Raw genomic sequence first — 21,805 nt, 5'->3', positions numbered from 1 at the left:
ACCAGGTGGTAATCAGGAAAGTGATAGCACAGTTGGAACTGCAGCTAGCAAGGAATGTGAAGGGCAACAAGAAGGGCTTGTATGGTGGTAAGGGGGTTATCAAGGAGGGTGTGGGGCCGTTACCGGATGAGGGAGGTAATCTGGTGACAGATGATGTGCGAAAGATTGAAGTACTCAATGCTTTTTTTTGCCTCTGTCTTCACAGACAAGGTCAGCTCCCTGACTACAGCGCTAGGCAGTGCAGTATGGGAAGGCGGTGGGCAGCCCTCGGTAGGGAAAGAACAGGTTAAGAACTATTTAGAAAAGCTAGATGCAGACAAACCCATGGGTCCAGGTTTAATGCATCCATGGGTACTGAGGGAATTGGCAAATATCATTGCAGAGCCTTTGGCTGTTATCTTTGAAAACTCGTGGAGATTGGGAGAGGTCCTGGATAATTGGAAAAAGGCAAATACACATACACATCTCACAGAACTGGAAGGGACCTTGGAGGTCATCTAGTTCAGTCCCCTGTCCTCTTTAAGAAAAAGGAAAGGAGGACAATCCAAGGAACTATAGGCTGGTCAGCCTTACCACCGTGCCCAGAAAAATCATGGAGGGGATCCTCAAGGAATCTATTCTGAAGCACTTGGAAGAGGGGAAGGTGATCAAGAGTAGTTAACATGGATTCATCAAGGGCAAGTCATGACTGCCCAATCTGATTAGCTTCTATGATCAAGTAACTGGCTCTGTGGACATGGGGTAGTCAATGGATGTGATATACCTTCACTTTAGCTAAGCTTTTGATACAGTCTCCCACAACATTCTTGCCAATAAGGTAAGGAAGTAGAGATTGGATACATGAACTGTAAGATGGATAGAAAGCCAGCTTGACAGATGGGCCCAGCAGGTAGTGGTCAATGGCTCAGTGTATGGTTGGCGGTCAGCTTGATGGTAATCAGGGGGTGTCTTCCAACTACGTACTCTGTATTTCTTTGGTTCCCTGCCTGGAAATAGATTTTGCCCAGGGCGGGGATCCCTTTCGCCTGCTCCTCCCCCTCCCGACCCCCTATGAAAAAGTACCGCATTCAAAATGGGTTTCAGCACCCTGTGTCCTAGCCACATGTCTTGACAGGACCAACCATAGTACAAGCGAAACAATATGATGCACAGGTCCTTTTCCAGAGCACCAGGCTTCAGGTTCCTTAAGTACCACTCGTGGCATTCACTACTGTCCCACCTAGATTAGTACACAGATTTATACTACCTGTCTCTAATTTCAAATACAGAAAGGATATGTGCGCAGAAATAGAATGAACCCACTCAGGGGCTTACAAGCTCTTCAGGGGTAGGTCACAATACCCGTTCTGCATAAAGCTTGTGTTATCCAGTTATGCAGATTCATATTCAGAAGCACATTTCCATAAAAATATAGAGGTGTGCAGTGTCACAGGCTTTTAAAGCTAAAACTGTGGAAACCAGAAAGTAAAGTCCATTGCTTTATGCAATCGCTTGGCTTAGATAGCTCTTAAAGAGGACTTGTACTTAGTGTTGTTTTTCTGGATGGCATGTTTGTGCTGCAGACTGATTCTTTCACTGGCTCAGCACAGGAATATATACTCTTCCTATAATAAGAAGGCACTGGGATTGCCTGCCCCGTTATCCCACAGTGTGAATCAAATCTTCCAAGAAAAAAAACCAAGCTGTGAATCAAATCATATATTCTAGTGAGACCTTCCAGTTCAGAAAGAGAAAAAATTATCACAGCACACACCTTCTTTCACTTGTTTTTGAGCCTTAATCTGAAAGATGTATTGCAGATAATATACAGCTCTTTGAACTAAATGTCAGAAAACTCAGCCATTTCAGGTATCTCTAATAAAAAAAAATTAACGAGCACTTGTTGAATATTGTACTGTAAATAGAAAAGATACATTTTTCTAATGATTTCCAGATTTTTCCCTCTTTCTTTGTCTCTGGTTATGTTTGATCTTAAGTTAGCAATGTTATATAATACTTGGTAAAAGGCTTACACAAAGTTTTGACTTAAAAAAAAAATTAAGCATCTGCAATAAAGGCTTGTTTTGTTTCTTTATCACTAAAGACATCAGAATATGTTAGGGGAAAGAAGTATTCTACGGAGCATTATTGCCAGTAACAGTTTTTTGGCTTGAAGGGTCTGGAAATAATAATTTGGCAGCATTTCATTTAGAAAAACAAATAATTCATGGTTAGCTGCTGTTGCTGCCAATATCATGTTGTATGGAAACTCTGTCCTTTTGAAGACTAGATGGCAACATTAGTTAATTATATTAAACATAGACAAGAAGATAGAGAAGAGGATTACAAAATTTCAGTTTTGCTCAGGCATACTGGAACTAATTTGAAAGAAAAGGGCATAGATTTTGGAATTAGAGAAAGTAATATGTAATTTTCTGTGCCACAAAATAGAAGATTATTCCACTGCTTTGAATTGGTGTTACACCCATATGACATGTTACAATGGGTCTGATGCACTCCCAGGTTTCTGCCAGTGGAACTGGAGTTGCAGGCTGCTTAAGGAGCTAGTCTAAGGGCATGCAGCTCTGGCCTCAAGACGTGCCATGGCCTGGGCACCTGGTGCATTAATTCAGTGCATTGCTCAAGTAGCCGATGCTGTAAATCTGCTCTCTGGCAGATACACATATCAGTGCTCCCTCTAACTTTTCCAGCCCTGAGCAGAAAGCATTTAGTTCTGTGCACCAAGGCAGGTGCAGAAATGCGCCACCAATAGAAACACAGGCTGCCGGATGTGGGTGGCAGTGGGTGCTCTGCTAATCAGCTGGGTGGCGCTTGTGTCTCTCCTGGGTAGCCGCCCAGGTGCTCAGGTTACAGGGGACACCGAAAGCCCCCCCCCGCCTCCCTCCTCAGGAAGATATCCAAGCAGATTGCACCCCATGCATCAACTGCAGACAGTTCAACCACAGGGTACAGTAAACCCTCAGTTTGACAGACTCGGTAACAGCAGACATCCACTCCCCCCTCCACCCCACTTTGTTCTCAAAGTCCGCTTAACTGGGGCCTGTAAAATCCTAAGACCTGCTGCACCTAACCCTGCCCCTGCCCCCGCCCCCACCCCACCCCAAAAAAGTATATACATTGACTTACAGCTGCCATGGCTGGAGGTGTCATTGCTTTCAGCCACCAGAGCTGCCATGCGCTCCTCCCACCAGGGGTGGGGCGCATACACAGGCAGATGGCACTTGCATATGTGCCCCATCCAGGTGGGAGGAGCATGTTACAGCTCTGGCGGCTCCTACAGGTCCCAATGGAGCCTCCAGCCATGGCAGGTCCTGGCACTGTTGTGGGGCCCCCAGCTGTGGCAGTGGTGCCAGCTCCAGTGGCAATGAGTCCAGGCTTTTTTTTTTTTGTGAGGGGGGCACTAGTGGGGGGTGGGCAGTAAACCCTCCAATTTTACAGGCCTTCGGGTTTAATGGACGCCCCTCCCCCCGTCAGTCCATTAAACCGAGGGTTTACTGTATGTCTAAAATACTTTCCACCGGTTGTCTGTTTTTGTGTCTGTGGTTCTTGTTTGCTGAAATTATGAAGTGGTCATATATTCATCCTTGCCATGGAAGCATTGGGTGGCAGTGAATGTGACTGCCTAGGGTTTGATCTGCAACCAGCACCGTACGTATGTTTGAAGGATACAACTTGAGCACTAAGCCCGAGTCCTGGTGTATCCCCCATCACTCAGCCTGAGAGAAATGTAGTCATCTGAACACTGGGGAACTGGAGGAGTAGTTTGATGGAAGGTCCCTGATGGCAGTAATATATTTTCAAATGGTTCTAGAGAAACATTCTCCTTACTCAGCTCTTCACACTAAATAATACCCAATAGGGAGGCATTTTATTATGTATGTTTATTTAAACATAGATAGAGGAAATAATTCAAAATGGCCTGGCAACCCTACTGTGTTCTATAAAAGGTGTAATGGAATCCCTCCTCCAACACTAGACAAAGATGGTGGTGTTTTGGAGGAACTGATTATCTGCTGCATGGGAAATGAAAAAGGGCCAAGACCTTCCAGTGGCTTATTTAAAATTCAGTACATGATATTCCGGAATGAAATGTCTGTCCTGCTTTTCAGCTTTGCAACGTATTGGGATGTAGAAGGACCATTATCTGCCACTTGCTTTATGGTCTGGAATAAATGTACCTATTAACGTCTGCTTATGAGACAGATTTATACTTATTCTGATTCATCTGTCTGTCTCAATTATGTTGCATCTAAAAGCATCCTCTGACATACGATGGGTGTTACAGTCTTTGCTGGATTGAAAGGTGATTTGCACTGTACTTTGTTTTCTCAAAATGTAAAGAGCCCCATCATTTTAAACCAAAAAGTGGAAAATTCTTGTTTTCTTATACTAAACCTCTCTGATTTTATAGAGAGTAATTAGTAAATTGATTTATGTAGGGCCTTCCAGTGGCTGGGGCAGTGCAACTTCCTTTATATTTTATTTTGGTTGGTTTATTGTTATGGCTCCTCCTGCTTAACTTTTAATGTATCTGGCTGTTGTGGTGTAAGTGTAACACTAATGAAGTCTTGTACCTTTAAGTAAAGGGCTCCAGCCCGACCTGTGTTGTGTGGGTTTCTTGTTTGAGAGGCTGGAGGCATTTTCTCATTTTCACAGTTCAGCTGAAAACAAAGGCGTCCTTATCCTTGCAGGGAGCTCTTAAGAGCTGACATCAGCCTTTTCCCAGCAGGCATCATTTTTGCCTTAAGAGTCCTTGCAGAGAGCTGGGAAGCTACGGAGCAGTTCCTTTGCATGGCATTTTCTTTGCCAGCTAACAAATCAAACAAGCAAATGCCAATGGCACCAACAGCTAACGCAGTTGAAAAAAGCAACACTCAGTTTTTTACTATTTCATTTTTTACTAGGAACTCTTAGGTGCATAACTTTTTTCTGTATTTACAGCATGAGAATGTTTCAGTGGCACAGTGGGTAAAATCATTGCAGTGATTGTAAACTGTTTTCCATCTTCACAAAGTGTAGGGTGAAATCAGTATTTTTTTGGTTAAAATGAAGGTGTTAATATTTGTCTAGATGCTGTTTTACTGGTAAAGTTGTATATGAGTCTTATCTTAAACTATATCGGAGAGAGAGTGTTTTCCAACTGCCTGCAGTTTACTCCAGGATGAAATTTAATATTTTTATTCTAGAACTTGACCATGATAAATATGTATAAATATTAAATGGGTTCCCCTATAAGTCTCAGACATAATTCATTCAGTTTTGCAGCTGTCAAAATGCAGTTGTCTACGAAAGTGTCATAGTTCTGTTGCAGCAAATTGCAGCTGCATAGGACATAACTGAAGATAATCTTGTCTTATGCAAGAACTCGCAGGGTAGGTCTGTGCTTCACAGATTTTAGTGACAAGGCTTGAAAGTTATCACTGGATTTGTAAAGATGGATCATGGACTCTTAGAAACTGCCAAAGCAACACAAGTCAGCTTGTGTGAACGTTGTTTGTGAGCACTTCTGCCGACGAAATTCTTCCACCCCCCAGGAGGGGCATTTGCTTTGTCAGCAGGAGAACGCTTCTGCTGACAAATCCGCATTCACACTTGCACTTGTCACAGCAAAACTTTGTCATTGTGGGCTTTTTTTGTAAGCACTTGTAAATGACAAAAGTTTTGTCAGTCAAGTACAAGTGTAGACATACCCATAATAAGACGAAGCTCAGCTCTTCATGCTTCCACTCTGCATGTAAAAGCGCCCCCTAACAAATTAGGGTTGAGACCAAACCCATCAAAGCAAGAAACTTCGGAGTGTGCAGGCAGCTACTCTGTTCTTTTGCTGAAGAATTGCGTCATAGATGGTTTTAAGTCTACACTGGATTCCTCTGCTGCAGCTTGCAAGATCCCATTGGACACTGTAGGTCTCTTTGTAGCATCCTTAATGGGAAATTAGAGCAATTTGTCCAGCCTGGTTTTCTGGCAGTAGCTCAAAGGAAGGGATAAAAGTGAGATCCTGAATTCCAGTGTGCACCTGGAGGAAGGACATACCTCATGTTGCTCTCTAGTCCAGTTAGCCCAAAACCTGTAGGAAAGAAGCTTTGAAGGACTCCACAGAGAATCATGTCCATTGTCTTTTTGGCAAAAGATTACATTGTAGCTACAAGGGAAAGAGTAAAAAAGCATTCAAATGGGTGAGGGAGGAATGGGGAGCCCTAACCTTGAACTCTAGATTTTTGTTTACAGTTTAAAAATATTTTGAAAAAGTTATTTTAGGATGATTAACCGAAGTGTAAAAATAAAACCAAACAATCCAGAGTCCCCAGAATTTCCTTCCTTGTGTGAGGCTCCTTTTTGGAGTGTCTTCAAACTCGGCCTTTTCAAGGGGACCTTCTCAGATCTAAACTTGTCCAGGCTCTCAGGAACATTTATAGCGTAACTCTTATTGATTAGCGCTTGGCTCATCTTTTAAAAGAGGCAGCAGCTTGTTCAAAAACTTATGTGGCAGGAATGGGGCAGTTGGAAACCCAGTGTGCTTCCCCTCACCTTACTCCTGCCAAATGACGAACAGAAAACCCCTAAACCAAATTTCTCTTTCATAACTGCTGAAGCCCCTTCAATCTCTTCCCCAGACCACTTCATTTCAAATGGCTGCTGTGAAATGCAGATAAGCCTTTTATGAATGAATAACTCCACCTGAACTGTCCTACTGTGTGTACTCTTATTCGCAATAGGCCTAGCCAGCACATTATCTAGTGTGTTTGATCAGTAATGTAGTCTCTGTCAGACCCTCACAGAAGCCCAAGAGAACATTTACGAACATAAGCCCACCTGTTTTTAGGAAGTCAATCAGGCACAGGCTTCTGTGTGTCTTGAGCGTGATGTTTTCCTGAATCAGGATCAGAATTTGGTTCACCTTCTGTCCTGATTGAGAACTAATCCCTTCAAGTCTTGGTTGTGTATCACAGACTTCACTCACTAATACTGTAGGCAATGATTAGTCAGCGTGAGCCTGTTGAATTGTAATCACATTGATTGATTGTTAACCAACTCCATAGGTACGTGTTTGGGGGTGGGAGTACTTTCCACTGGGGGAGCGCTTCCCACAGGAAGAGCACAAAACTAGTGCTTTGCTCCACAACCACTTTGTGAAGTAGAGTAGTGTTCCCATGGTATAGATGCGCAAACAGTGATACAAAAATAACTGATGTGATTGTGGTGGCCAGGAAGTCTGTGGTAGAGTTGGGAATACAGCTCAGGTCATCTGGCTCTTACCCTTAGAGAAGTTTATTCTGTATCTATGCTGTGGTGGAGTTTTACAGACACCAATATATTCCGGAGCGTGACTGATAATTAAGATGCAAGGAAAGAAGCAGTGCTGATTCAAAAACATTCTAGATTTATGTACTGATCATGTGAAAACATGAAGATTTTGCATATTTGTTTCTCTTATATTCATTAACCATTTTCCCAGATGTTTCCTGCAGTTAGACAGATGTACCATTTACTAGAGGGTTGCACTCTGGAGAGTCAGAATGTTATGGACACAGTTGCTATAGACAATGACTCTTTGAGGGCAGAATTTGGAATAATAACTGACATTAATTTCTAGTTGAATAAGTAAAATTTTCTCCCCAGCCTGAAAATCCTGGACTGGACAATCTTCTTTCATTTTCCTCTCATACTGTAATGTGCAACAGAAACATGCTCGATGATTTTTAACTCATTCCTTCCAAATTGCTGAGTGCCACACCTTTGGCACCTAAGCTCAAACTGTACACTCTGAAACGGAGACGGAGAGAAAATAAACAAACATGGGGCAACTGAATCTACTACTTCTCGCAGCGCTAGTCTTATTTTTGACGTTTCCAAGGAACATTAGCTCTGGGAGGAAATGGAGATTTTTTTCCCCTACATGTCTTATCTGGCCACTCTTTAGAAACCCGAGAGCCGGCTTCCTGTGCAATAATGCCGTGAAGTCTGCTGCTTTGTTTCTTCAGAAGCCAGGAGGGTTACTGCAGTGAATTTCACTAACGAACTTCCTACCCTTTGTATTCCTTTAAAAACAAAGTAGAAACAAGTTTGAGCAAACCTAGTGCCTTGTCCTAACGCACGTGTACGTGGCTTCGTCTGGGAAGCACGTTTGGGCTGATGCATTTAATAATTCTGCAAGGGCTTAATTATTAATAAACCCTCCCGTGACGCGTTAAACTCTCCCAAGAATTGTGCAGGGAATGTTTTGTTTGCAACATGTGGGCAGCCCGGGCGGTAAGTACCTTGCAACACCGCTTTCCTGGGCGGACTCTTATTCTGACAAGGCGTCTGCCTGCCCGGCTCTTTTGTGCAGGAGTCTGCTGCCAAGTTTGGGAGGCCCAAGGCTTTCTTGTGGGAGGACGCTGGGCTGCCTTCATGCTCTTTGGCAATGATTAAAGTGAGGTTAGTACCAAAACCCCTTTAATTTGATTCCCTGAGCCTGGCTTTTTGCAAACCAGATGGCAGCCCCAGCTTTTCAGCTGCACTTAATTTAAGCTGCGAGGCAGGGAGGGCTCTGCCGAGGTAGAGAGTCGCTTAGCAGTTGTTTAGGAGGGGCAGAGGGGACTTCCTGCCCATTAGCCCCCGTTGCAAACGCTGGGCGCCGTTTGCTTTTCTTGAGGCGCTGGGGCAGTAGGTGCTGCATTTAGTTGTTGCTGCCCAGAGCAGCTGGGGGGCGTGTTTAGAACGGGTAAGGTGCACGGGGCATTGTTTCGTTAATGACTTGACAGGAGCAGTTTCATGGGAAGGCTGACATGTTAGTGCCACACACGGCAATCATGTGACAGGCTGTGCAAACAGCATTGTGCTGCGTAGGGCTTAAAGAGGTGGCTGATTGAGGACTACATTGTGCTTTTCCTTTGAGCTCTTGTTTGGGCAGGATTTCCTCCTGGCGGGGGTGTGCCTGTTTTCAGTTCAGTAATGTTCTTTAAGGATAATACGCGGGAAAGAAAAGGACTTCGCAGGAATGGAAATGGAAAGGTTCTGACCTCAATTATTTGCCCACTTTCCCTAATGGAAATTTTGCTTGAATCCTAGGTTCTTTGTAGGTGCCTCAGTGTCGCATATTTAGAGAGATCAGAACTATTCTTTTAGACAGAAATGAGCTGTCCTTTATATTTCCTGCCTAAAATCTGTACTGCAATTCAAAGGTCTGTCTGAGACCTCTCATTATCTCATGTAAATTATAGTTTCTGAAATGCAGTAGATAAGATATGCATAGGAAGCTTGCATACCTTCATACCAAATTTGATGATTATTCAAGAATAATGTTCAGGAATTGGATGACACTTGCCTGTTTCAGCAGCTGCTGAATACCTGTGACTCACTGTACTGGTTCAGGAGTTAAAGGAAGATACCTGTGATAAATAATGGGATGTATGTGATGAATTGTGTGTACCTTGATTAAAGCCTTTCCTAAACTGTCTGGGGGTGGGGGGGGAGTCTCAGAATGAGAAAAGAGAACATGCATTAATCATTGCTCCACCTATTCTTTAATGTGTCACATATGAATGGCTCCTGTTAGTAATGGAGGAGGAGAGGGTGCAATTAAGCTTAATTCATGTCTTCTTGCCAAAATACCGCCCTTAGAGCCATTGCCTATGGAAACTATGTCTTCATTTTAGGTTGACGAGGTGGGAAGTTGCAGAGATGCCAATCAGTTACTTTTTGGGGGGCACAAAGTCCATATGAATTCATTAAGGTGAAAAATGTAATAGTTGTTTTCCTGTTGTTCCTTAAAACAGGGTTACTTTTAGCTAGTTTTAAATTTACATCTCTGCTCACAGGCCACTTGTGAGATGCCTTTTAAGAAGGCTATTTATTAGTAGGCAAAATAACTGTTAAGTCTGTTCTGTATCTGATAGTCATAGGTGAATATGTATGGATAAGCTGTATGTACATAGCTTGTGTCTTGTTTGTTTTACTATTAGTAATTGTAAGGCATAAATCTTTCTTAATCATTGTCACGGACTTCCTGTGCAAAACATTTTCAGCATTTCTCTGACCAAGAAACTTGACACTCGGAGGTTTGTCTATTAAGGTATTTGTTGTGGAGTTGAGACATCCTTTGCTACTGGGCCACGTAAGCACTAAATTCAAAATACTCCGCCAGCATGACTAGTGTAGGTATGGGTATGGTGATGAATTTCTTTTTCAGCACTTACTTACAGCATTGCTGTGGAGAGTCTTACAAAGTCCAGACAAAGCCTTTTTGTGTTACTAAATGTTTCCATAATCCTTCAGTAATTCAGTTTTCACCTGCAGTCACATGTACCGGTTAGCCTTAAGTATGAGGTAAAAAAAGAATCTTATGTTTGGTTCTGTATTAGTGTTAATCATATTGTCTTCGTTTGTCATTTTAGAGTTAATGTGTGATCTCTCTATTGAACAGGTTTTATTATTTTTTAGTTAAAAGCTTATTTATGAGATGGCCAGAGAGAATGCATAAGCTACACAGTTCATTGGTTTTAAAAATGTTAGTCTGTTCTTTCTGAGCTATCTTTTATATCTCTCTGCATAAGGCATGCATACTTTGAGATGTTTTTTGTTCACACCAACTAATACTATTTGCACATCTGGTGATTAGAGATTATACCTGATTAAAAATTGGATGGGTCAGAGCTTTTTTTCCCCTCTCTTGCAAGAACGGTTAGTTTTAGTTGGTAATAAGAATCACTGTAGTCTACCTTCAGTAAATGTTGCACGGTCAGTGGTCAGGGTTTCATAAACCTAATTTCCAATGCATGATCAATAAGTTAAACAAGTTTTTGTTTATTAAATTTGCCAAGTTTGGTGGTTGTTACCTTTTGATATAATATGCTTCCATAAAGATTATGACAAAAAAAAAAGTCTTAGATAGGTCTACACAGCAAAACTGTTTTGAAATAACAGCCGTTATTTCAAAATAACTCTCCTAGCATCTACACAATGCAACTGCTATTTTGAAATTGCTCTGAAATAGCAGTTGGCTTATTTTGCAATTGGTAAACCTCATTCTCTGAGGAAGAACGCCTATTTTGGAATATATACAGTGCATTCAATGGCTCTGTTTCAAAGTAGACTGCGTAGATGCTGTATTTTGAAATGCATTTTGGTATATATCAGTGTTGTTTCAAAATAAGCTATTTCAGAATAGTTTATTTTGGAATAAGGCTGTTGTCTTGACACGCCCTTAGTCCTTTACATGCTTAAGGACTGAATAAACTCCCATACACTTTAAAAGGCATTCTGTTCTGTCTTCGAAAGGACTGGGCCCGTAAATTTATTAGAACAGGCTTACGATCTCAGTATATTACATTCTAATAAGCGGTTGCACGAGGGCTGGCACTGACATGTTAGAGAAATTTTAGATCAAATTAAGGTTCTGTGCTGACAGGAAAACCATAAACATAAATCACTGTCAACGAGAGAGCATCTGCCACTGACATAGTGCTGTCGACATCAGCCCTTCTGTCGGTGCAGCTTATGTTGGTTGGTTTTGTGGTCTTCTTTTGCATCCCTAAGTGATGTCAGTTAATGCTGGCACAGTGTTCATGTAGGTACAGTGTAAGGAAATATTAACAAGAGAAATTATCGCTGTTTTGTGTTTCTGTTAACAGCTGGGTACAGAATTCCACTCTCTGGCTTCACTAACAGCAGCTTTCCACACCAGGAGTCCAAGCACCTCTAGAACAGATTAACATACATCCTGTCTTGGCAATATGGAGCTCAAACTCATGCAGCTAATTTTACTGCAATCAGATACAGCACTGCTGTGTGTAGTTTATATGTACACTTGCTTCCTTAGATTGGCCAGAAGTTTTCTCTGTGTGATCATAAATTGGTTTACACTAATTTCCAGTGACTTGGTGTAAAAAGTCTGTTGCATGAGCCAAGAATAAGCCTTCAAAAGGATTTTAACATGGCTGAATTACGAGACTGCCCATGACCCAGCACACGAATGTCAGAATGCAAGAGGAAATGCTGGCTGAAGGTGTTTGTGAGGCACTGCATTTGTGTCCACATTAATCATGTTACAGCTGACACTGATAAATTCTCCAGTACCTTGCAGAGCTCCTGACTGCTGTTCTGCCTCTTGTTGCTGTTCCTGTATACCACTTACACATTCAGGATTTTGACTCTGGTAGAATCGATCACCCTGAGAGGTGTTTCTTTAAGGTAATTCTTAGTCATGGCCTGCAGAGGCTTCAGTTGATGTGCCGACAAGGTCCATTCATGTGACAATAAGTAGAAATTTCAGGCAAAACTTCATCCCCATCCTTCTATATAATTCTTTGCCAGAATAATTTTATATAAGGAGAGATTCAGGCACAGAGAGAGTGAATGACCTCCCCGCTGGAAGGACATTCTGCTGAGCACCTTCATACGTGTGGTAGTCTAGTTTGTGCTCAGGAAAGCCTCATCTGAGCACAACCATCCTAGGAGCTCACTTAGTGCCTCTAACATCTGTTCTCTCAGGCAGGGTGTAGCTGTTGAATGTCTCCAGCAACATTAGTTCTGAAGCCTGTGCAGCCAGACATTACAAAGGTTGTTGGATCCATTGCCTATTTCAGCTTCTGTGCATTCTGCATTTCTTACGTACGTACTTCATGAATGTAAGTCATCACTAACAGGTAGCGCCTCGTTCCACCGGAAAGTGTTTTCTTCTAGCATAGATAGCCACCATTTGAAAATCTCTTACTCTGTTTTGCAACTGCTGGTTAATCTCTCCTATTATTATTCTGAAAGCATTCCCAAGGTAGAGCAGGCTTGCATACAAGTATCCAATTTAAGATTGTAACTCCAAACAGCTAATGAGCTGTTTGTTTCAGTGGACAGATGAAAATAACCTGAAATAGTTGCTGCATTACTCAGGATGTCTGAGCAATATGAAAGTACATTTACATGTAACACATTTTCAGAAAACACATTCCGTATTTTCACTTTAACACCACAGAGGAAGACCTAGATAAGAGAGTCAGAGGGATAGCCATCGCTATAGAAGAGGCAATTGAGTAGACTGTTCCAGAAGAAGAAAAGATCAATAAGAAGTGGATTACCCAGAAGACACTGAAGTTGGTTCAAGAGAAAAGAGCGTTGAAGATCAGAAGAGATGTTTCTGAGATGGCAGAACAGCAATATAGGATGAAATGCAATAAGGTAAGGAAAGCAGCCAGAAAGGATAAGGAGAAATGGTTAGAGGAGCAATGTGAAGATATTGAGAGGTATTACGGCGAATGTAAGACCAGGGAGGTGTATAAGACAATTAGGAATATTAATAGGAAATGACAGCTGAAGCAGATGGCGATCAAAGATGAGAACGAAGAAGTACTCGTGAACAGGGAGAAGATTGTGCAGCAATGGACGATATATTGCACTGATCTATACAAAGCACAGTTGGGCCTGAGTGTCTCAGAGAGACTGATTGAAGAATTGAAAGAGAGATCTCCCCCGAGCATCGAGAGCGAGACTGATATTTCAAAGGAGGAAGTAGAAGAAGCAGTGAAACGACTAAAGAACAAGAGCCCTGGAAATAAGATCACAGGAGAGATGATCAAATATGGCGGAGAAAGCATGATTCAGGAAATATATCGACTCTGTAATATAGCATGGAAAGAAGGGAAGGCACCTAAGGAATGGACAAGATCGGTGCTAGTGACAATACCCAAGAAAGGAAGTACATCGGAGTGCAAGAACTACAGAACAGTTGCCCTAACGACTCATCTGGTTAAGGTGCTGATGATACTGACTGAGAGATTGAGATCGCAGATAGAAGAACATGTAGCAGACGAGCAAGCAGGGTTCAGAAAAGATAGAACCATACAGCAGATATTGGCACTAAGACTGATAGTGGAGGAAGCTCGATGAAGGAACAAAAATGTATACACTTTCTTCGTCGATTTTCAAGAGGCATTTGACAGTATAGATCAGAAAGTGACTTGGACGGTGTTGGAGTCATACGGAGTGGATAGCAGACTAATATGGTTGTTGAAAGATATCGATGATAATGAGGAAGCAGCAGTGAGAACATGCGGGGAGTTGGGACGTTGGTTTAAAACAAGTAGAGGTGCGAGACAAGGAGATCTAATATTGCCAAGGATCTTCATCACACATCTGGAGAGAGCGATGGACAAGATCAAGGAAGAGGTAGAAGGGATATCTGTGCATGGGAAAAGAATTAACAGCTTGAGGTTCATGGATGATATAGTTATCATTGAGGAAGATGAGGAGAAGCTAGCGAAAACGGTGCATGTGTTAAATGAAGAAGGGAAGCGGTATGGACTGATTATGAACATCGATAAAACAAAAACAGTGGTATTTGGAGATAAGGAAAGGAAGGAAGATCAGCGTGGATGGTGTTGAACTAGAAAATGTAGAGAAGTTCACATATCTAGGGAGCAACAATAACGTATGATCTAAACTGTAAGAAGGAAATAGCGACTAGAAGAGCAAAAGCAAGAGCGAGTTTGAAGGCGATGGATAAGATCTGGAAAAGCAAAGCAATTAGCTTAAGAACAAAGCTGGTCGTCTTAAATGTGTGTTTTTAGCAGCATGTTGTATGGATGTGAGACATGGGTGATAACGAAAGATTCAAAAAGAAGAATATTGGCATTCGAAAGGAGTTGTTATAGAAAGATTCTCAGAATAGGATGGATGCAGAAGGTCACCAGTGAGGAATTATATAGGAAGATACAGCCGAAAGAGAACCTGCTGCAATGGGTTATACAATGGAAGCTACAACTATTTGGACATATTTGCAGAATGAACAACGAACGAAAAATCAAGACCCTGGTATCTGGCATAATGGATGGTTCGAGTAGGAGAGGCAGACCCCACAGAGAATGGATAGATGATGTAGTAGATCGGTGCAGAGCTAGTCTACAGAAACTAAGCCACTCTGCACTGGATAGGGAAAGATGGAAGGAAATAGTGAGAGAGGCATCAGACACCAACGGCCACTGAGCCATGGTTATTGATGATGATGACATTGCATATGTACAGAGAGATACACAGTTCACTAAAACAGCTGTTAATGCTTGGGGGTGAGAATGCACGAGAAAGGTGTTAAGCACAAGTCATAGAGGTTTGAAACTGTGAAGTTCTGATTCAGCAAAAAGTACATATCCGTATTCCACACACTTCCATTAATCCTTACCTCCAGACCCATCTTGTATTCCAGTCCATCTTTTGTGTGATTGTAATGGTCAGAACGCTAAAGAACTCCAAATTGATAGCGACGGGCAACCAAGACTAGTGAGTGGGCAGCGTGAGCATCCCTCTGGGGTTGCAGTGGTGGACAGTCCACTGGTTCCACCTGTGGCCCATGCAACCCCTGTCTGCCCTTCTCCCCTCCCAGCCCCACACACCTCTTGTATACTGGGGTGCTGGAGCTCTGTACTTCCTGCCCCTCCACTGCCTCCCCAGAACTTTCAGAGTGCCATGAATCACCTGATTTGTGCTCACTCTCCACCCGTCTCCCTCCCTCACAGAGGTGGACCTGGAGATTCTCTACTCTCCTGCATGAGAGGCCTGTGGGGGAGGGGAGCAGACAGGGAGTTGTCCCCTTATGGCACCCGCGGTCTAGAATGATCAAAGTTCTAGTCTGGAAAAATAAATCTAGCAATTGACAAGCATCTCTCCAGCAGGGTGGGTTGATTTAAGTCACAATGTAAAGCACTTAATTGTGGAGTAAGCCCCATTGAACTCATGGGCACTTCTGTTTTTTGAGAAAGCAAGTACAGAATGGGGTTCCCTTGGGAAAGGTGAATTATGCTGAAGTGAAATAGGGCATCACCATTAATGGTGTGTGTTCATGATGTTCCAAAGAAGGGGCATGTATGAAAATGACACTCAGTGGCAACTTGTAACTCTAGAATTCTCTTACTGCAGCTTTCTGTATTGTGTACTTCAGTGATAGAAGATTCTAAACCTACCTAACTAATTAAACAAGCCATATGGATTAGCCCAGCTAAACATTTTTTTCGAGTAACATCAAACAGAGCAAACAGCTTGGGAATTTACTTGTTAAATCACACTTCTACTAACGAACACAGAGAGAGTCTTGAAGAATGATGCATAGCAAAGTGAATTGTTTAAGTTATTAACCAGTTAATCAACTCAGCCATATCCACATCTTCAGCCACATCATTTTCTACCAATAAGAAGTTTTCCTCGTGATATTTCATTCTTGCAAGCAGGCCCTGCATCATCATCTTGCACTGCTTATGCTTGACACATTTTCCTTTTTTACCCAGGAAATGAATTTTTTCAAAATATTCCCAGAGAGAATCTCTCTCACACCCAGAAGCCAGGACAGTTTTTCTGCAGCAAAAGAGCAGGGGAGTGCTGTGTGTATGCTGAATGTCCTCCCTTTTTCTGTCTAGTGCACTTCGCTGTTCCTTTCTATGCTGCCTCCATCCTTTCCTGTATATTGTGTGTCTTTCTTTCAGCTCCTCTGATGTTCATGGCAAGGTCCACAATCACATAAGCACAGAACAGCTACAATCCTATCCATCCTGTGTCTGTCTTTGCACATATTACTTGGACATGTTTGCTGGGAAAAAGAAATTGAAAGCCCAGAACTTAGAAGAAGCAAGAGCTGGTAGTTAGGGTGAACAGACTAGAGCCATAAATTCATATGTATATGTAGTATGTCTGTGATGACGTTTAATTGTAGCTGTTATTTTTAAATGAGAAATTTAGTATTTATTGATTTTTAAGAATAAAAATCCAATTTAAACACATTTTTAAATTTTTTTAACAATATTGATTTTTATCCACCCTGCTGTCAGCACCTAAAAATCCTGGATGCCTTTTATTGAGTGTTGTTTCTAACCTGAGGCTACAAATACAAATGAGCCCCCTGCATCTTATCAATAGAATGGAACTGGACGACAGTGGAAGTTTTGCTGGACATAAAGTCTATCTCTATATCCATTTGAACCACAAACTGCATTTCTGAAAGAGTACACCAGTGTACACTCACTCTCCAGGAATGCGCCAAGAGGCACCAGTTCTGCAGTTGTGCTACAGGAACACTGCGGGAGATCAGTAGGTAGTTTTAGGCTGGAAGAGTTGGCCAGGACAGAATGGGATTTATAAATTCAGCTTGAGTTACTAGATTTTCCTGAAAGGAAAAATGAACCAAAAAATTCCGTTGTTCGCTAAGAAAATGTGATGCGAGAATCCCTACCCTTCTCTGAAAACCACTCCGAAGTTCAAATTTTGTGGGGGAGTGACCCTTGCAAAACTAACAATACCTTCCTGGACTGCTGTAAATTGCCTACTTTTGAGGCTTTTTAAGGTTTACAGCTAAGCTGTGAAATGCAATAACAGGGAAGAATAAAGCTATTTTGAATTAATGGCAGGGAGGGGATTCAAAGTAGAGCTGGCTGTGTTTTTATATTCAGGCTCAAAGCATATTTGCTTATGTTAACTGATTGTATTTGTTTTTTCTGATGATTTGGCATTTAAAGTACAATTTATCTATTGTTAGTTTAAATTAAAAGCACATACTTAGCGGGGGAACCGTGTTATACTATTTTCTAAATGTGGCAATGTCCTGTGACAGTGTACTAATTGGTAATATATGCTGAGTCTTTAATGGGAACCCTTGTATGCCCGCAATTTGACAATTAAAGATGTTGAAATTTCCCATCAAAACATTGAAATAACATTTGAGTCTTGTGTCAAGATATAGACATTGGTTTACTTGTACCCCTAGAATGCATAATGTGTGTATAAGAAAGAACATCTTGGACAGCAAATCAAAAAGCTGTGTAAGTGGAAACTTGTTCTTTCTGAATCTGCCATATACTTTTATAGTCCAACCATTTCAAGTAAGTACTTTTTCTGCCGAAGGGATTCTGGGACACACATGATTTCTCCGCTTGGAGATACAGTAACATTTTGGCATTCATTCCTTACGAAACTGCAGGCTGGGAGTCAGCGTAAGCAAAGCTGTGCCCCTTGCTGGGCCTCTCTTTTCCCTTTTCCTTAAACAGTTGGCAGAGTTAGTCTGTTCCTGTAGGATGGGTGTGAATTACCGCTGTTCTGTGCCAATACACAGAGCAGTGGCGTTTAAAGGTTATACAACTGAAAAATGTTGGGAACGGCACAGGTCTGAAACACTGATTTCAATTAACAAACACTATTTAATAACACATTGAAGCAGATTTTCATCTAACAGTCAGGATGTGTGTGGTTTTTGTATGACATCCATCTAAGCACATGATGCTTGGTAAGCAGTAGAGCCTTGGTTATGATTCACTGGGGAGAAACGTGGGAAGCAGTGTCTGTTTTTAAGCACTGTGTGAAAAGACTGAAGATTTTAGTAAAATTATACCGGAAAGCAGTGAGAAGATTTCAGGGTGTGTGTGCTCTCTTGTACTAACAACCCATTCCAACTCTGAAAATTACACACACAGGGCCACATGTTCAGCTTGAGTCAATCAGAGCTGCTACACTGATACCAGCTGAGCCTTTGGCCCATAGTGATTTTGTAAGGGGTGGAGAAGCTTGGAGACGGGGAGAGTCTGTGTTTGTACAAATAAACAGTGTCATTTATAGACTGTGTATCAATAGCTTTAACTTTCAAAAGTAGCCAGCAATTACACCTAATATTTTTCTGGCTTAATGTTTGAGATCTGCAGATGCATCTCCTGACTAGTTTACAAAACATAAATATATTACTACATTTTGGTGAAATACAACTATCTTCAGATGCGAAAGCAAATTATTACGGCCCCTTTGTCCAGAGCATAAAGTAGTTATGCAAGAATAGATCAATTTTCCAAAATATAAGTTAAATGGGAGTAAAATAATCAAACAAAAAATCCTTGAATAATGTTTTCAAGTCCATAATTTAAAAAAATCACTTTCATGTATATGCAACAACAACAAAACTGTTTCCTGTTTAAGATGCTGTCTGTGCTATAAAACTTCGCAGATAAAGTGAAATTAAAGCTTTTTAGGTTTTGGAAACAACTTTGTCATCTATCAGTAACGAGAGTGATGTCAAGTCCCTGTTTTCTCTCTAGTCGCCTAACCAGAAGTTGATTTCAGTTGAACAAGTATATTGTCAATGCAACATTAAATACACGTATAAAAATAGATAACAGTAATGTGAAGGAGTTTGATGTGTTCCCTCTACTAATATCAATACAGCTATTCTTGTATTCAGATCAAGTATATGAATAGTCGTCATACTAATGGAATCTAAGAGATCCGTATGGTTAAATAGTTGAGTTAATTCAAATTTGCTAAAACTTAGTCTCAGAGGGGGCAATTGTGTTAGTGTTAATCAACTTAGTTAATAAATTTGTGTTGTTAAAGACGTGAGGAAATCTTTACCTTTGAAGAATGGGAATTGTGTCATTGCTAACCTCAAAAAGAGATATAGATAGATAGATATACTCGCCAAAGACTGTTAAACAAGAGAGTTGTGAGAGCAGCACCAGTGATAATTTTGGGGGTACTGATCTCTGTTGGTTGAATCAGATGAAGTATGGTAAGGCAGTGGCAAAGACAAGAAAGTTGTTAAGATCAAGCAGTTGGAGCTATTGAGAGAAAACACTTTCACATGTTTTAAATTTTATGATGTGTTTGCTGGTATACCAAATGACTGGAGAATGGGATGATTGTGCCAGTTTGGAAGGGAAAGGGTCATTCAAAACACCAAGCAAGGCATCAGTGTGTTAACTCAGCCTCTGAAAGTCCTGAGAGTTTTGGAAGCCAAGGCTGAGGTGCTCTGAGAAGAACGATCTAGGAGAGGAACAACATGGGATTAAGAAGTTGCCATGCTTAATGTTTGAAAGAGTGACAAATGAGGGCATAACTGCTGTGTAACATTTGTTGATCTTGCAAGAAGCATTTTTGTTGATTCTATGGGAGCTGGTGTTTAGTGTTGAGATGGATGAGAGAGGAACTTTGATGGAAGCCGAGATGATGGAAGAACTGCATGAAGAGTCAAGAACTAAGATGATAGGTACGAATACATGGAATTTTGGGGTGTTTTGAGCAGTGTGCCCTGTAAGCTGAGCACTTGGGTGGCCGCTCAGGAGAGATTCAGCTGCCACCCAGCTGATTAGTAGAGCACCCACAGCCAGAAGCATGTGTTCCTACTGGTGGTACACAGCTGCACGTGCCTTGGTGCCCATTATGTAACTTTTTCTGCCCATGTGTAGAAAAACTGAGAGGGTTTTGAGGTGAGACAACAGTTTTCCTAGTCAGTTTCTCTTCATCCCAGAGAAAAGAGGGTATGGAGATGCATAGAAAACAAATGTATTTTGACTATCTGATCCTGGCGGCTGACAGAAGAGAGAAATTGGTAAATATGATATCAAGATGTGTATTTGTGCTCTTAAAAATAATGGTTAAAATCACACACAAAAGAAGTTTTGCAAGTCAGTAAAGGTGGTAGAATACCTCTTGATTGAAACTTCAGGGGGAAAAGATCAATTAAAAGAGAGAATTTGTGTGCTTTGGAAGAATTTTAAGTGCCATCAGAGAGCGATCTGGAGAATTGAAATTGAGCATGAGTAGCAGTGATAAAGGGGGCAGAACTGGTAGTTAAATAACAAACTGATTGGAAAAGTGTAGGCTGTGTGTGTTTGTCCCTCACTGACCTGTGGTTGGGAAACACTTGATCTTAAGAAGGTTAAAGTTGTAGAAAATAATATATTGAAGTGCATGGTAGGCAAGCAGAAGGTATGCACATGGAAGAAATGGAGAGCAGGGCAGAAAGATGAGTTCCAGGCTCTGACAGGCTGGTGAACACACTTTTGTGGTGGGCTGGACATGCGATAAGGATGGGAGAAGAATGACCAGCAAGAAAGGACATGAAGGACCAAGGGAAAGATGGAAGAACGTTAAAAGAAGTCTGAGGAAGGTAGACTGGAGCTCCAAGACCTGTGCGCTCATACCATGGCCTAGAAGGAGCGGTGAAAAGCCAGGGTGCCTCTGATCCCATGGAGAAAGGATGTGAGAAGTGAAGAATTTAGTGTTAATCTGAACTGAGAGAGTACTGAAATGGATGTGTACTCTAGCCTGCACAAGGCGTATTAACCATCTGGGTGCTACTGTAAAGATCTGGGCTCAAATAAAAATGGTGAATTTCTTCTCTAAAAGCAGCAGTAGGAAGTATTTCTCACTGTTGTCAGTGCAAGGCCAATTTTTCTGTTAATTACTTAAGAAAAGGATGTTTAAGTACAGTATGCCACAGGGGATTGTCCTTGCTGTGGGAGTTGTGGGCCCACAGGGAGGCCTGAGTTTCCTCTCTGTCTGGATATCCCATTTCTCAGTCCTGGTCTCTGTGCTGCTTTTTCTGGTCCCTCAGTGTCCCTGCTCCTCCCTTCCCCCCATATTCCCTACAGATCTGCCCTGGCAACAAGGCTCAATCTAGAGCCACGCTACCAATTTCTCACCATTTACAGCTGTGCTTTACCTCCCTCCCAAAAAGGGGTAGAAGGGGTGGAGCAGGTGCAGATGCCTGAAGGAGCAGAATTTAACTCATGCAGGAATTTCTAATGGAAAGTGTGTAGGGTTGTTATTCACATATAGCAGATGTTTTCACCTCTCCTGTTTCTGCCCACAAGCCTGTGGGGGCCTACGCCCTCCTCAGAGGGAGAGAGACTGCCACCTCCGTTTCACTGCATTTCCTCACAGGTTGGGGGGATATATTCTACTTACTTGCCCTCCTAGTCTGCAGCCAACTGTCCACTTCCTCTGGCTCAGTTCCTTCTTTGGAACCCAACATAAAGTTCTATATAACCATATAGACAGGAAATTATAGAAACTGAATGTTTGCATTAAA

General features: G+C 41.8%; 1 protein-coding gene across 5 annotated transcripts in view; it reads left to right on the top strand.

Annotated features, from left to right (window-relative positions):
• The window catches only part of VGLL4 (vestigial like family member 4), a 148,254-nt gene that overhangs the window by 109,812 nt on the left and 16,637 nt on the right, over positions 1–21,805 (top strand). Inside the window, exon 1 of one of the 5 annotated variants that reach the window (XM_075005799.1) lies at positions 8,366–8,418. The exons of 3 other annotated variants lie outside the window; for them this stretch is intronic. In XM_075005799.1, the coding sequence (XP_074861900.1) occupies positions 8,405–8,418 (14 nt within the window). In that variant the 5' untranslated portion in view covers positions 8,366–8,404. Of the gene's footprint in view, positions 1–8,365; positions 8,419–8,909; positions 8,995–21,805 lie in introns of those variants that run through there. One more of the 5 variants, XM_075005800.1, reaches the window with a different exon arrangement.

Source organism: Carettochelys insculpta, chromosome 11, assembly GCF_033958435.1.
Source record: "Carettochelys insculpta isolate YL-2023 chromosome 11, ASM3395843v1, whole genome shotgun sequence".
Taxonomy (NCBI): Eukaryota; Metazoa; Chordata; order Testudines; family Carettochelyidae; genus Carettochelys; species Carettochelys insculpta.
Note: the sequence above shows the minus strand (reverse complement) of the source record. Positions and strands in the feature narration are given on the sequence as shown.